At 41.0% G+C, this 15,035-nt stretch overlaps 1 protein-coding gene across 16 annotated transcripts in view; it reads right to left on the reverse strand.

The window, feature by feature from the left end:
- CEMIP2 (cell migration inducing hyaluronidase 2) overlaps positions 1-15,035 on the reverse strand; it is a 94,221-nt gene that overhangs the window by 35,383 nt on the left and 43,803 nt on the right. For 13 of the 16 annotated variants that reach the window (XM_030469823.1, XM_030469832.1, XM_030469819.1 and 10 more), the window contains 9 exons: positions 12,593-12,770; positions 11,898-12,113; positions 10,949-11,157; positions 10,406-10,591; positions 9,030-9,249; positions 8,331-8,429; positions 6,932-7,080; positions 5,537-5,643; positions 2,527-4,815 (listed from right to left, as the gene is read on the reverse strand). In XM_030469823.1, the coding sequence (XP_030325683.1) occupies positions 4,619-4,815; positions 5,537-5,643; positions 6,932-7,080; positions 8,331-8,429; positions 9,030-9,249; positions 10,406-10,591; positions 10,949-11,157; positions 11,898-12,113; positions 12,593-12,770 (1,561 nt within the window). In that variant the 3' untranslated portion in view covers positions 2,527-4,618. Of the gene's footprint in view, positions 1-2,526; positions 4,816-5,536; positions 5,644-6,931; positions 7,081-8,330; positions 8,430-9,029; positions 9,250-10,405; positions 10,592-10,948; positions 11,158-11,897; positions 12,114-12,592; positions 12,771-15,035 lie in introns of those variants that run through there. The other 3 variants (XM_030469825.1, XR_003989091.1, XM_030469827.1) reach the window with 3 other exon arrangements.

A 15,035-nucleotide genomic window follows, 5' to 3' on the forward strand; every position in this document is an offset into this window, starting at 1 on the left:
GCGCACTCAATCCCACTGTCCATGTCACCGACAAAGATGTTGAACAGGACCGGTCCCAACACCGATCCCTGAGGGACACCACTCGTTACAGGTTTCCAACTGGACATCGAGCCATTTACCACAACTCCTTGCGTGCGGCCATCGAGCCAATTCTTTATCCACCGAGTGGTCCATCTATCAAATTGATGTCTCTCCAATTTAGAGACAAGGATGTCATGTGGGACAGTGTCGAACGCTTTGCACAAGTCCAGGTAGATGATGTCAACTGCTCTGCCCCTGTCCATCAGTTCCGTGGCTCCATCACAGAAGGCCACCAAATTGGTCAGGCAGGATTTCCCCTTAGTGAAGCCATGTTGGCGGTCACCAACCACCTCGTTGTTTTTCATGTGCCTTAGCATGTTTTCCAGGAGAAACTGTTCCAAGATTTTGCCAGGCACAGAGGTGAGGCTGACTGGTCTGTAGTTCCCTGGGTCTTCCATCTTCCTCTTCTTGAAAATAGGGGTTCTATTACCCTTCTTCCAGTCATTGGGAACTTCACCTGACTGCCAGGATTTTTCGAATATGATGGACAGTGGTTTAGCAACTTCATTCGCCAGCTCCTTCAGGACCCGTGGATGGATTTCATCAGGTCCCATGGACTTGTGCACGTTCAGGTTCTTAAGATGGTCTCGAACCTGATCCTCTCCTACAGTGGGCCTAAGGTCTTCATTTTCACAGTCCCTGCATTTGCTTTCCAAGACTTTCGTGGTGTGGTCAGAGCATTTGCTGGTGAAGATGGAGGCAAAGAAGTCATTAAGAACCTCAGCCTTCTCCAAATCCATGGTAGCCAGTTCTCGTGATAGCTTCCGCAGAGGGCCCATGTTGTCCCTAGTCTGTCTTTTATTTGCTACATATCTATAGAATCCTTTCCTGTTATCTTTTACATCCCTTGCCAAACTTAATTCTAGCTGGGCCTTAGCTTTCCTAACCTGGTCCCTAGCTTCCCAGGGCAATGCTCCTATATTCTTCCCAGGCTGCCTGTCCTCGCTTCCACGTTCTATAAGCTTCTTTTTTCCTTCTAAGTTTCCTCAGCAGCTCCTTGTCCATCCATGGAGGTCTCCTGGCCCTCCTGCTGCACTTTCTTCTAGTCGGGATGCAACACTCTTGAGCATGTAGCAGGTGATCCTTGAACATCGACCAGCACTCTTGGGCCCCCCTGCCCTCTAGGACTGTATCCCATGAAACCTTACTAAGGAGGTTCCTGAAGAGGCCAAAGTTTATTTATTCTTTAACTGTTATTTATTCTTTTACTGTTCTTAATTTCTTTACTGCACAGTAACACCATCTCAGCAAGGAATAGAAATCAATCTATCTGTGTACAAAGCCTGACCCTGAAGAGTCATTTACAATGCCTTTTGGGCTGGGTTTGGGGCAGAGATGCTTCATTTTTAAGACCTCACTGAGTTTCAGACATGAGGTGAAAAGTGCGTGGGGCTCAGCCCTTGCACACTGCAGCAACTGGTGTGCTTGGAAAAGAGGACCTAGATACATCGGTAATTTTAACTGCACACAGCTGCAGTGGCACCTGGGCTGGCAGCCACCTCTGGAGATGATGGCCCAGGACACTATGTGTCTCAAAGCAGGACCAAGTGCAGCTGCTCCACCCTAAAGACTCCATAGCCTCTCTGGCAACCAGTTCCAGTGCTTGATCACCCACTCAGTAAAAGTTTCTATTCTGTTTGTGTGGCATTTCCTGTATTTCAAAGTGTGCCCACTGCCTCTTGTCCTGTGCCACTGGGCACCATCGAGAGTAACCTGGCTCCATCTTCTTTACTCCCCTGCCAGGTAGTTATAGACATGGGTAAGATGTCCCTGAGTAGATAACAATACTGCACGGGCTCCCACCAAGCTGAAATGACTCTACACTCATCAGCTCAGGCAGGCTTTAAGAGGACAAACTTTGGAGACAGGCTCATAACAACTTCAGTCACCAGCTGTGCCTCTGTCATAGCATTACCAACTTGTCTCTGACTGAAAAGCAGGACACACTTCATAAATTCCAGAGGTCTGTTGGTGTTTGAAATTAAATCATTTACAGTATAAGGGGTTTGAGCACCTCCCATATGAAGACAGGCTGAGAAAGTTGGGGCTGTTCAGCCTGGAGAAGAGAAGGCTGCGTGGAGACGTCATAGCAGCCTTCCAGTATCTGAAGGGGGTCTACAAGGATGCTGGGGAGGGACTCTTCCTTAGGGACTGTAGTGGTAGGACAAGGGGTAATGGGTTCAAATTGAAACAGATATTAGGAAGAAATTCTTCCCTGTGAGGGTGGTGAGGCATTAGCACATGTTTCCAGGTGAAGCTGTTGCTGCTCCATTCCTGGAAGTGCTCGAGGCCAGGCTGGATGGTGCTTTGACCAACCTGGTCTAGTGGAAGGTGTCCCTGCCCATGGCAGGGGGGTTGGAATTAGATGACCTTCAGGTCCTTTCTAACCCAAACCATTCTATGATTCACACAACATATATTACAGAATTACCTGATACAAGAACAGAAGAGATCCAAGATTTTATTGTCTTGTCAGATGTAAAAATTTATTTATGCTATTTATCAAGTTCAAATTTAAACAAAAGACAACACTTCAGGTCCAACTGTCCACCAGTAAGCCCTACCTCAGAATACCCTTGACACTTCCAAGTACAATTTTTACAAGATGGCTTAGAACAGCAGAATCTCATAAATAATGGCAAACTTCACACGCCTGAAGGTCACTACCTCATTGGTATTTCTCTGCTGAACATGACCCACAGAACAATGGAAGTCTTAAAACCATTTTAATCCCCAAACACTATCACTACTGCACTCAGAACATTTAAATCACATTGACCTGCATTAGTAACATCAAACATTATAGCTAGTCTTTAAAGATTTACCACATTTCCCCTAACAAAACATCCTTTTTTTTTTTCTTTTTTTTTTTTTTTTTAACATTATAGAAGACCTGTGCATCAAAACAACTGCAAAATACACAATCATCTATTTGGCTTGGTTTTACAATAAAAATTACATCAGTCATCTATTTGTTAACTTCATCTCTTATGTTGTGCTCCCTTTCCCTCCCTTCTCACTTGGCAGTTTAATTGTAGCACTGAGGTAGCATATTTCAATTGAACAGAATAATAGGTCTGCTACTGTGCCTCCTCTCCTTTAAAGCACACACACACAAAATAAAAAAAAATCCCCACAGCTCTTCCATTTCTTTGGAGAAGATGGGTGTATTTCCAGCAGCCATTCCCTTTTGAATTCAAAGCACAAAGCATCTCTGAATGGTAGATACATTATACCAGCTAGAATGAATGAGAATACAAGGAGGAACTATGTCAGTTTTATTAGAACTATGGTTACATTTTAGCTCGATGGCATCTAGTGTTCCCTATTGTGAAATGCATCATTCCAGTCTCTGAAATTTAATTTCAAAGACAGGATCCTTAAAAATGGCAGCTGTGCCTCAGTTCTCAGTGAAATGATTTTCTACTGAGAAAATTATCCGTAGAAAGAGTCAAATAATTGCAATAAAATTGAAAGAAATCAAATGGACCTAATATAAAGTCAACAGGAACTAGCAACATGAGTATACTAAAAGAACTGAAGTTAAGGCAAAGCATGTAACATGCCTGAATGAACTGAGAGCACTTCCCATTCACTTAAAAGGTAAAGCTGTGATAGCCTTTGTGGGGGGCGGAGGGTGAGGAAGGAAATATGATTGCAAGAGTAGAAGCCTAGTTTCATAATAAATTGCCAACGACAATATCTCAGCTTTGCCCTTCTGGCTAGAAGCTTTAGAAGAGCGAGCTGCAGACAAGCTGCACCCAGGACTGCAGCCTTAACACCCAGACTGTTTACTGAAGGAACTCTCACAGACACCTGTGTATTTAGGGGTGAATAGTAAAGAGGTGGTAATTAAGAATGGCAGTAATTTTCTGCTCTGTGCGCCATGACGGTACACAGAGCCATGTTAAATTCTGTTGCACGATACACAATCCTTACTCAGCCCTGGGCTGGGTATTTGAATACCCCCTCTTCACCTTTCATACAGCAAAGCAAAAACCCTACTGCGGTTAAACCCCTTCAGTTAGCTGCATGCATGGGGGAAATTGTTTTTTAACACCTTGGAAAGCAGATCGAGAATGTAACTGAGCTGACTGCTAAATAAACCCTCAGGAAAATACCTAAGCAGCTAAGTGAAAATGTGTAAGTTACAATGACCAATTCAAGCTGTTTATGGAGACTTTAATGTTAATCTTTCAAGTAACCTAAGATGCACTCCAACTCCTGTTACCAACAATTTAAGGCTTTTATAAACACCCTCGTACATAGAAAAGGAGTATTAAACAGAAGGAACTTGTTTACAGTAAATACAAACATCTGAAAAATCTCTGAAACCTGTTTATACAAATACTAATAAATTCTTTAATATTTTGTACAACTAGAAGGTGCGCAGATTGGCATTCAAGCAGTCAATGCTGGCAAACATCTGTCAGACAATAACATGAATTACATGGATAACAACATAGTTTAAAATGCCATAAATTAAAAAATGAGTTAGTTCACATTTTTTCCCCAGCTTTTATGTACATCTCAGTCTTTAATGAGATCGTGTAGCCTTCTTTAGAAGCTCAAGGTCTTTCCGCCGGCTTTTGACTGCTCTGGCACAGCCATACTCTTCCAGTTGCAAAGGGATATACTTTTCTATCTGAACGAGCCCATGCCCAGCAGGACCGGTAAACAGCTTAATCCAGGATGGCTTAAAGTTTCCTCTGAAGCCCAGAAATGCCACGCTTCCTGTGACAAAACCACTCAATGTTACCAACCAGCCAGCCTGAAGCATACCGCATGGTCCTCTGAAATCCTCTCCCCAGATTACTCAGGACATTAATCCACTCTCAGCTTCAAGTACACCTCGCAAGGCAAGCCTTTTTCAATATTCAGTATTAAATACTCCTGAAATCTTAACCTGCAAACATAGCTATCAGTAGTTATAAAACCTGCCTTCTCAAGATGGGACTTGTGCCAGGGCCCCGAATGGACAAGAGCTACCCCATGTGGCCTATAAAGTGATCATCCCTCAAAATATCAACAGCTTCTCATCTCAACCTTCAAATTTTGTTAGAACAGGAAATACTAGCCTGGCACAGGAGATTGTTTATAAATAGATTCACTGGGTGAGGCACAAATACAGGCTTTGGGGAAAAAAGCCTGGGGCTCTTTTTCTCTAATCCACAGGCACAAAGAACTGCTAGTCACTTCTCTGCTTTCAACAAGCTTCACACAGTGCCCTTTGGGGCAACGGGAAAGATCTTCTGCCCCACCTCCTGAAGGGCTGCCCACTCTCTCCCCCCCCGCCCCGCAAACAAGGCTGAAATGCAGCAGCCCACACCAGTACAAACTGGCAGACACCCTTCACCAGCTGCATCCTTTTCACACACCCTTAGAGAAACCTACCACGCCAACACAAACACACAGACCAAGGCGGGTCAAAGAAATGTACGAAATTTCCACCAACCGTTGCTCTGAAGATAAGGCGGTTTGGCTGTCCCCAGGGACATTAAGGCTTCTGATAAATTATGAGGAATTGCTACATCACCTCTTGTGCTCAGTAGAATGACAGACCTGCAACAGAGATGGCATAGAGACAGCTGCTGTTATAAACACAAAGTTTTCTTAATATTCCACTACATGCTTTTACAGCTAGTTGGCCTCGGTCCACTTGCTTAAGAGTACTCATGTGATGTTATTTCATGACATGGAAATAGTCAACCCTCTCTGAAAGCAGTATCTACAATAATTTTTTTTTTTTTTTTAGATTGACTTTTAAATTTAACTTCAAAATCATTGGAAAGTGTTACTGAAATATAGTTCAATATTTTGTATCAAAAATTAAAGGTTAGATATTGATCCAAAATTAGTCTTAGAGTGCTGATTTTTCCAACATGAACTTCTTATTCTTTCTTCAATGATGAGCAATTTTCCCCTCTAAAGAGGGAGAACAGCCTGATCTTTTGTAACATATTTCTTGTCAGTGTCCTTAAGTGACCTTATTAAACAAAGTTACTCGTTTTCAGCAAAGAAGTGTTATTAGTGTTATTATATGATGTTTAGTTAAAAAAAAAAATCTTTTTGAGATAAAAGACAGGAAACACTGGAAAACTGTAAGTGTTCAAAATTTGAGTTGCTTTATTTTCTCAAATAAGACTAAATTGTCTGTTAAAACGCTTGGGTGTTTCTTCTTTCCCCTCAACTTGGACATGTTTTTCTCACTTTAAGTACTTCTGTATAGACATTATTATTTAAATCATAGAATCATAGAACGGTTTGGGTTAGAAGGGACCTTAAAGATCATCTAGTTCCAACCTTCCTGCCACAGGCAGTGACACCTTCCACTAGACCAGGTTGCTTAAAGCCCTGTCCAACCTGGCCTTGAACACTGCCAGGGATGGGGCAGCCACAGCTTCTCTGGGCAACCTCTTCCAGTGCCTCACCACTCTCATAATAAAGAATTTCTTCCTAATATCTACTCTAAATCTACCCTCTGTCAGTTTAAAGCCATTCCCTGATGTCCTATCACTACACGTCCTCGTAAAAAGTCCCTCTCCAGTTTTCATTTAGGCCCCTTTTAGGCACTGGAAGCTGCTCTAAGGTCTCCCTGGAGCCTTCTCTACTCCAGGCTGAACAAGCCCAACTCTCTCAGCCTGTCTCCATACGAGAGGTGCTCCAGCTCACTGATGATCTTCGTGGCCTCCTCTAGACTCGCTCAAGCAAGTCCAGTACTGCAGGTGGGGTCTTACCCGAGTGGAGTAGAGCAGGAAAAATAACCTCCCTCAACCTCCCTTGCTAAGTCGCTAGACAGCAGAGCTACAGCTTACTGGACGTACTGGAAATAAATGGTCATTACACGTACCTTTGAGGAATTCCAGATTTTAAATAATCATCTACACACTTAATGTCTACTCCAGAAAATAATTTGTTTCCCAACACTGTTCCAGTGCAGGCATCAACTATAACAATAAGTATACCATTATCCTTGAAGGAAAACATAGTGTCATTGACCTGAATGGGAGGAGAAAAAGAGAAAAAGAAATTTTTCTTCCTTTCTTAAAGTTAATGAATCCAACAGCAATTCTATGGCACTCAGCGTTAATCTTCATTTAGTTTAGACATAGCGGTATACTAATTTCCTTACAAGTACTTGCTTCTCCCTGGCATGTCTTCATTTTCCCCCTTGAGGGAAAGCTTTCAGTAGGAATTCTGAAATTACACTGGAGCCTTCAGTCCCTAGTTTATACAGGGAGATCGTACATTTCAGGTGACTTACTACCTGCCTCAGACATTGCTCCTGCTCTGGGTATCTAAAATTCAGATACTGAACCACCTGGACTTCTTGGCAATAGTACACTTAATCTGTCTCTGCAGCAGCCCAGTTCCAACCCAGTTTCTTCCTACACAGCACTCTTACTGCTTTGGATACGGTACACACATTCCCGTAGAAGTTTGCAGCTGCTATGATTATGCTGCCTATGGGCTATTTATCTGTCTAAACTATGTTTTACTATTTCTACCAAGCTAATGCACTGACATTGCAAAATGAAAGCCGCATAAAGACTTTAAGCTTTGTGGTGTGAAGATGTCTGTAAATGTTATTTTGGCACCACATGCAGGCCTCCTGCATCTGAATAGAAGAGTTGAAACTCTTCTTTTTATAAAACTACCTTTTATAGGCTTATCAGGACTGCATCACAATAAATACAGATATATCTATGGATACTTTAGTAACTGCCATTTTGAAGGAGTTTAGCAAAGCTTAATTGCTTGAATGATTCATCCCATTAATTTACCAATCTGTTAGCACAAACCCAATTTCAACAACACGGATTTAACTAACAGGTTGTTTGGTTTTGGTTGTTTGGATTTTTGCTTGTGTTTTGTGTTTCTGGGGGTTGGTTTGTTTGTTTGGGGTTTTTTTTTTTGTGTGTGTGTTTTGTTTGGGTTTTTTTTCACCAAAGCAGCCACCAATAGATGTATATCCGTCCAGACTGCAATACGAATCTCAAGATTTTAAACTCTCCCTTACTGCTACAATTTTCTCTCCAGCAGTAAAGGATTCAAATACAAACTGGGCTTTGGAGCCTCATTTTCTGAGGTTAAAACACTGGCTTTTTGACTGTTTGGATTTTAAACTATGAACCAACACTTTCCATTGAAGTGAAGAAAAGCGACATCAGCATTATGTAGAGCTGTACAACCGTTGTAATACAAACTGCTAAAAAGAAAGATAGAAGAAAACCATAAATAATACTTACAGAAATAAATGCTTGCTGTCCTCTGCTTAATTCTTTTTTACCAGACGAATTAATCTGCACAAGGAGGTAGTTTTTGTGAGGATCACTGGTGAATACCATCTGGATATCAAATGAAACATGTTAAGTACACATATCCATGTGCCTTCAACATTTCATCATGCCAGACAATTTACAACAGACAGCCCATTGCTCCAAAGCAAATGCATCGATTTGCCAGTGGTATTATTTATAGTACTAGCAATGCTAATAAGTATCATGATGCATAGTGTAACCCATTTTATTCCCTACTTTCAGAATTTTTCTCAGCTAAAACAGAAAGTGCAATTTCAAGTTCATGCCAATAAGCAAAGATCCGAAAAAGAAAAGAGCAGGTTGTCCAATACGACATAGATTTCTGCAGCAAAGCTATCCTACATGGAGTACAGACAATGCTGTAGTACAAGACATCAGATCTACCTACATCCCTTCCCTGTAGCACTTGGAGTGAGAAGTGAAGCCGTATTTTTCAAAGAACAAAAAATGAAATCTTTGTGCTACAAGGGACTCCCTGCCTTCCCAGCATACAGGAGATAAACAATATGACCATCGCAAACTGGTAGGTGTAGTGTTGTGTGCCAAAAGACTGGATTTCTGTCTTAGAGCAATCAGACAGCAACACCAACTATACAGTTCATAAAGTTTTTACTTATTTTATTTTACCTGAGTTGTGCCGCATTTAGTACACGGTACAGTAGTTTTTACTGGCATTCGTGTTATGACGGTTGGTCCTTGGTAGTACTTTGGGTAAGCTTTTGCCATGCAGTTACTGATCCCTTTTGCTGAATCTTTGGTCACAATCTTGATCCTTTCACATCCCTGAGATGAGCAATAACTGTGACCATCCCTATTATATTTGGCTTGAAGAAATAAAAACAGTAATCTACACAAAAAGGGGAAAAAAGAAACTAGGTCATTTGCTGGAAGAATAGGTATTTATGTTAAACCTAACAGCTATATTTCATCATTTTCAGAAGCACAGAAATGACAGTATTCACTTCTGCACCTTTGTTGAAGACTTTTAGAAGTATTTACAGTTTATTAGAATTAGGAAGTCTCTACTGATGTATCTGCAATTCCCAACAATTAAAGGAGACATCGTTAGGAATGCATATGCTCTGAAAAGAACAGCCATTCCTCACATCAGTGGCTTGCAGGAAACAAAAAACAAACTGCAGAGCATACATGTTTTCTTTGATCCTAGATCTTTGCAGATAGCCAGCAGTAATTCTTTGGATATTCAGCTTCACCCACCAGCACTCGACAATGTAATTGTACTGCTGCAAATGCCTGGAAATGCAGCTGGGGGCAGTGGTCATTAATGTTCACAGTACACTGAGACTAGTAATTGTGCTTTTACATATTTGACTTAGCACTGTAGTTCTTAGAGAAAAGGAAACAAACGTCTTTGCAAAAGCTACATTCATTTGCACATTCACTACAGACAAAGTAGCAGATAAGGGAACAAAATAAATAAACTATAAAGTAAAAATGAACATTTGCAAAACACACAAGCGACATACGTAGGACTTGTTTAAGATATGGTCAGCTTTGGGTAAAACATCTCAGAAGGATCTCAGTGGCCTCTGTCAGAAGTATTTTTGAGAAACTAGGACTTTTAAGTAGTTTTGACAAGGTTGTAAATGGATCAGGATTTTCAGAGATACGTTCTTACAATGTTCTTGGAACAGAAAACTTCTTGGAAATTTCTAGAATTTTCAGGTTAACAAAAAGGCACAAATTTTCCTTAGAAACTTTTAAGTTACTTCCTGATAGACACTCCTCTGCAGCATGCCAGAAACACATTTTTCCCAGGCATGGGGTAGGAAATATCTGTGGCAACTGTGGTACTCTTGAAAAAAGGACAACCACTGTATTTTGGAGATTCAAAGTTACATATTCTTTCAAATAGGCTTTGGGTTCCTTCACAACAGCTTTGCTCTTACAAGGTATCTCAATCAGTTGTTTTTAACACTATCAAACTGGATGTTTTAAGGTTAAACAACATTTTCCAACACCATGAAGTTACAAAGAGTTACCCAGTACTGCTGTCGAAGTAAAACTTCTTGTCTGATCGATTCTTTTCAAGCTCCACCATTGAAGATACAGGCATGTAGCGCTCTACCTTGCTTGACAGAGCAGATGACCGCCTTTGAAAGGTTTCTAATACTATAACAAAATCTGTATTTGGTTGATAGCAAAGACCAACACGAATCCAGTCATTCCTAAAAAAAAAATAAATACATTTTAATTTTATACTTTAGACGTTTAATAAATTTATCTGACAACAAAATCAAGTATGCTAAACTATTCAACTCCAATCCTGCTCAACTTCACTACTTGCACACTTTCTTCTCCAAAAGATTTTCCTGAAAGACACTGTACCAGACAAAAATTTAACTTTAGTTGCAGGTCTACTGCTTCATCCCTTGCTTTTCATACTTCAGCATTTGTAATCACAAAAAAATCCAACCCAAGATCCAGCCTTACCGATGGCTGCAAACTCTCGCACATGCTAATTCTGCAGAACATTACTTCAGTATTGCCTTACGGATCAATGACATGAAAGAACATAAACATACTTGTTGAAGTTAATGAGATAAAGATAGGTGACATTTGGAGCTTTTCCATTCCAATGTATTGTGTAGCCCTTTTGGAGCATCACTACTGGCTGGTATTGCTGAAAGACAGCTTTCTGATTAATACCTCGAAGAACCATGGGGTTGGCTGGGTACTCATCTCGTACAATAGTCATGGACAGATTCTGTCCATTCCATGTTTGGACATAAACCTATATGGTATTAAGAAGGATGAAAAGAAAGAGGAAAGATTAGGACACTGTGCAAAAAGAAATGAAATAGTTAAGAATAATCAGTAATTATCCAAAATGCTGCAATTTTGTTATTGCAGTTTTTTGCATAACTGAGATATGCAATAAAAAGATCTGAAGAAAAGCCCAATTAAAAAAAAACTATTGTAGATTTTGCCCATTTTGCAGACAAAAAAGGGGGGGGGGGGGGGAGGAACAAAAAGAAAAGAAAAAAAATTGAATCAGCTACAGTACTTGGCCAAAGTCGTATAGAACAGGAACGAGAATGTGAATCAAATCTGTTATGAGATTTGTATTTATAGGTGGTACTTAACATCTCCATTAAAAAAAAAAAAAAAAAAAAAAAAGCAGCCCTTAAAAACCCACTCTGTGAAAAAAAGACAGACAGCTCCAGTGGAAGAAAACACCTCCAATACAAAAACGTTTTAGTGGATAGGGCTACAATATAGAACAGCTGGCATGCATACACATTTGGTTTTACCTTGCAGCATTTAATACTGTAGTCCCACTTTGCGTGCTGAAGGGAACATGATATACACAACTGGCTGAAAAGTGTAATCTTCATAAAAGTATTTTTAAAACTTTGAAGAATTTTTAAATTCAAAGATAGCTGATTTTGTAGTTCTTAAGACTTCCCCTGCCCCCCACAAGTTGTTCATATTGTAGATTTGCCCCAAACAGAAAGGTACAGGAGTACTAGCCTGTGCATAGGCCCCACTGCAAACCACTCCACTCCATTCTGTAATATTAATGCATTTGGGGTGTTGAATCAAGTAGTTATCCATTCTGCCCACATAAGTATTCTTGTAGTCAGTCACTGAACCATCTAGATCATGGAATATTGAGTTCTTGTCACCATCCAGATCTCCTTCTTCAAACCAGGGACCAGGTTTTCCAAAGAAAGCTTTCAAAGAAACCTGGCAACAACAATCAAAATATTTATTTTTCTCCCCAGGCAAAGCACAGACTAGCACATTTGCATACCTGCAGAAGCACAGGAATTTAACAAAGTTGATTAAAAACCTTATGGAAAGGACAGAAAAATAGACATTTTGATTTTTAGTAACAGGCTCTGGCCAGGTCTTGCTTCTGAAATGTTAATATTTGCAACTGAAAATTCATTACTAAGGATATACCACACCTTACCAAAATCTCCTTTTACCTTTACCATTAGCCATGAAAGAGATCATTACTGCCACATAGCCTACATCTCCATTGGTATTATTCTTTTGTTCGGGAGACAAAGGATATACCCTGGGTGACTTCCAACCAAGAAAAACTCTGGAGTAGGGATATATGGAAAAGATGACCTAAGGCCAGCCATAGGATGTTTATTTGAAACACAGCAAGAAGAAAGCCATTTACAAGAATAAAATAAAACTTGCATTAAACTTACATTTGGACCAAACTTCACAAGAGAAATGTTGTTTTTTGGTGTCATCTGCCATGGATTTTTCATTAAGAATCCAACTGCACTGGTAAATCTGTCTGGAGTTGGCACAAAGTTTTTGAACGTGCACTTGGTAAGGTGAATAGGTCCATCATAAATTTGAAATCCTCTGATTGGAAATGTCCTGTTAATGCAAGTAAATATTTACAGCATCTTGTAACAAAACCCATGATAAGGCGGAATCTGTGTCATAATTACATTTCCTCTCAGAGGAATCAAGAGAGCAATATTTAGAGAATGACTTGGAGGTTAGATCTTAGTAAAGGAAAACATTTTTTCTGCACTTATCTAACGCGTCAACCCTCCCACACTCTCTGGTATTTCCTGTTAGAAGTGCTATCACTGCCACTTTGCAAATGTGCCCCTTCCCCAGTACAGGAAATACAGCAGGAGAATAATACCGCCAGGTCTTTGACTAATCGTGGCAACTGGGAGAAGTGCCTGCAGACTGGAGGAAAGCAGGCACTTAATGACTTTTAAGTTCAAGAAGGAACACCCAGCGAACTGAAGGCTGGTAAGCCTCAGCTTGATCCCCGGGAAGGTGATGGAGCAGCCAATTCTGAAAACTATTTCAAGGAAATGAAGGACAAGAAGTCATGAGGAATGGTTGTGAGAGTGAGTCCCTTGCGAAACAGTACTGAAGGACAAAGGGGTGCAGGAAGGCTGGACACTCTTCAAGGTGTCACCAAAAGTCAGGAGAATAAAACTCCTTAATACCAATGTAGCATTAAAAAGCAGGCACTACTTATTATGGCGCTGGATGCATGGAGGATAGCTCCTCCTAAAGTGCATGCTGATTCTTACAGGTTTCTTGCTTATAAGCATCCATCTCATACACATTATAATTCCCAGAAATTTTATACATATTATAATTTCTTCTCAGAACTAATTAACATAGGTTACTACCCACTAGAACATGCACAGTTTATTTTAAGTGAGGGCCCCAAGGGTCTTTGGGACCCCTCGTGATCATATCTTTGTCGACCTTTGGCTGAACTTCTCTCATCATCTTCCTTTTACCGTCTTAGGTTGGCCTCTCTTCTGACTCTGTGAGGAATGGTTCCCAGTTCACTGACCTGGAGAGGCACTTTGTGAACAATGGTTCCTAGTTCAGTGAGCTGGAGAGGTAAAGAATGTTCTTTATCCATTGTCTTGTTCCTTCTTGACATATGTATGGTATTGTTTAGTTAAAGTTCAACTTGGTGGTTTGCTTCAGCTAACAATCAGTAAAACAAGTCCTCTCCTATCAAAGGCACAGAAGCAGGCATTCCCCATGTGTCAAAAGTCAAACCAGCGGAGAAGACCAGCCTGGTTGAACAGATATTGCTGGAACTTAGGAAAAAAAGAGAGAATCTATCACCAGCAGAAAAAGGGACTGTCACCCTACGAGGAGTACAAAGATGCTGCTAGGTTATGCAGGGAGAAAATTAGAAAGGTGAAGGCACAGCTGTAACTTAATCTGGCTACTATCATAAAAGATAATAAAACATATTTTAACAAATAAATTAGCAATAAAAGGAGGGCCAAGGAGAACCTCCATCCTTTATTGGATACTGGGGGAAACCTAGTGACTGAGGATGAGGAAAAGGCTGAGGTCATTAATGCCACCTTTGCCTCAGTTTTTAATAGCCAGACCAGCCACCCTCAGGGTACTCAGTTCCCTGAGATGGATGACAGAGATGGGGAGCTGACTGAAGGCCCCATAAATCAGGAAGAAATGGTTAGAGACCTCCTACTCTACTTAAACATATACAAGTCTATGGAGCCAGACGGGTCACACCCAAGAGTGCTGAATGAGTGGGCAGAGGAGATATATCAATGATCTGGATGAGGGGATTGAGTACACCCTCAGTAAATTTGTGGACAACATCAAGTTGGCTGGGAGTATTGATCTGCTGGAGGGTAGAAAGGCTCTGCAGAGGGATCTGGACAGGCTGGGCCAATGGGCTGTGGCCAGTGGTGTGAGGTTCAACAAGGCAAAGTGTCCTGCATTTGGGTCACAATAACCCCATGCAACACTACAGGTCTGGGGAAGAGTGGCTGGAAAGCTGCTTGAAGAAAAAGGACCTGGGGGTGCTGGTTGATGGAGCTGAACAGGAGCCAGCTTGTGCCCAGGCAGCCAAGAAGGCCAATGGCATTCTGGCCTGTATCAGAAAAAGTGTAGCCAGTAGGTAATGGCCTCAAGCTGCACCAGGGAAGGTTTAGACTGGATACTGGGGAAAATTTCTTCACCGAAAGGGTGATCAGGTATTGGAACAGGCTGCCCAGAGAAGTGGCGGAGTCACCGTGCCTGGAAGTATTTGAAAAACATGTAGATGAGGCCCCTAGTGACATAGCTTCATGGTGGACTTTGCAGTCCTGGGTAACAGTTGGACTTGATGATCTTAAA

The sequence above is a fragment of the Strigops habroptila genome, chromosome Z (assembly GCF_004027225.2).
Source record: "Strigops habroptila isolate Jane chromosome Z, bStrHab1.2.pri, whole genome shotgun sequence".
In the NCBI taxonomy this organism is placed as follows: domain Eukaryota; kingdom Metazoa; phylum Chordata; class Aves; order Psittaciformes; family Psittacidae; genus Strigops; species Strigops habroptila.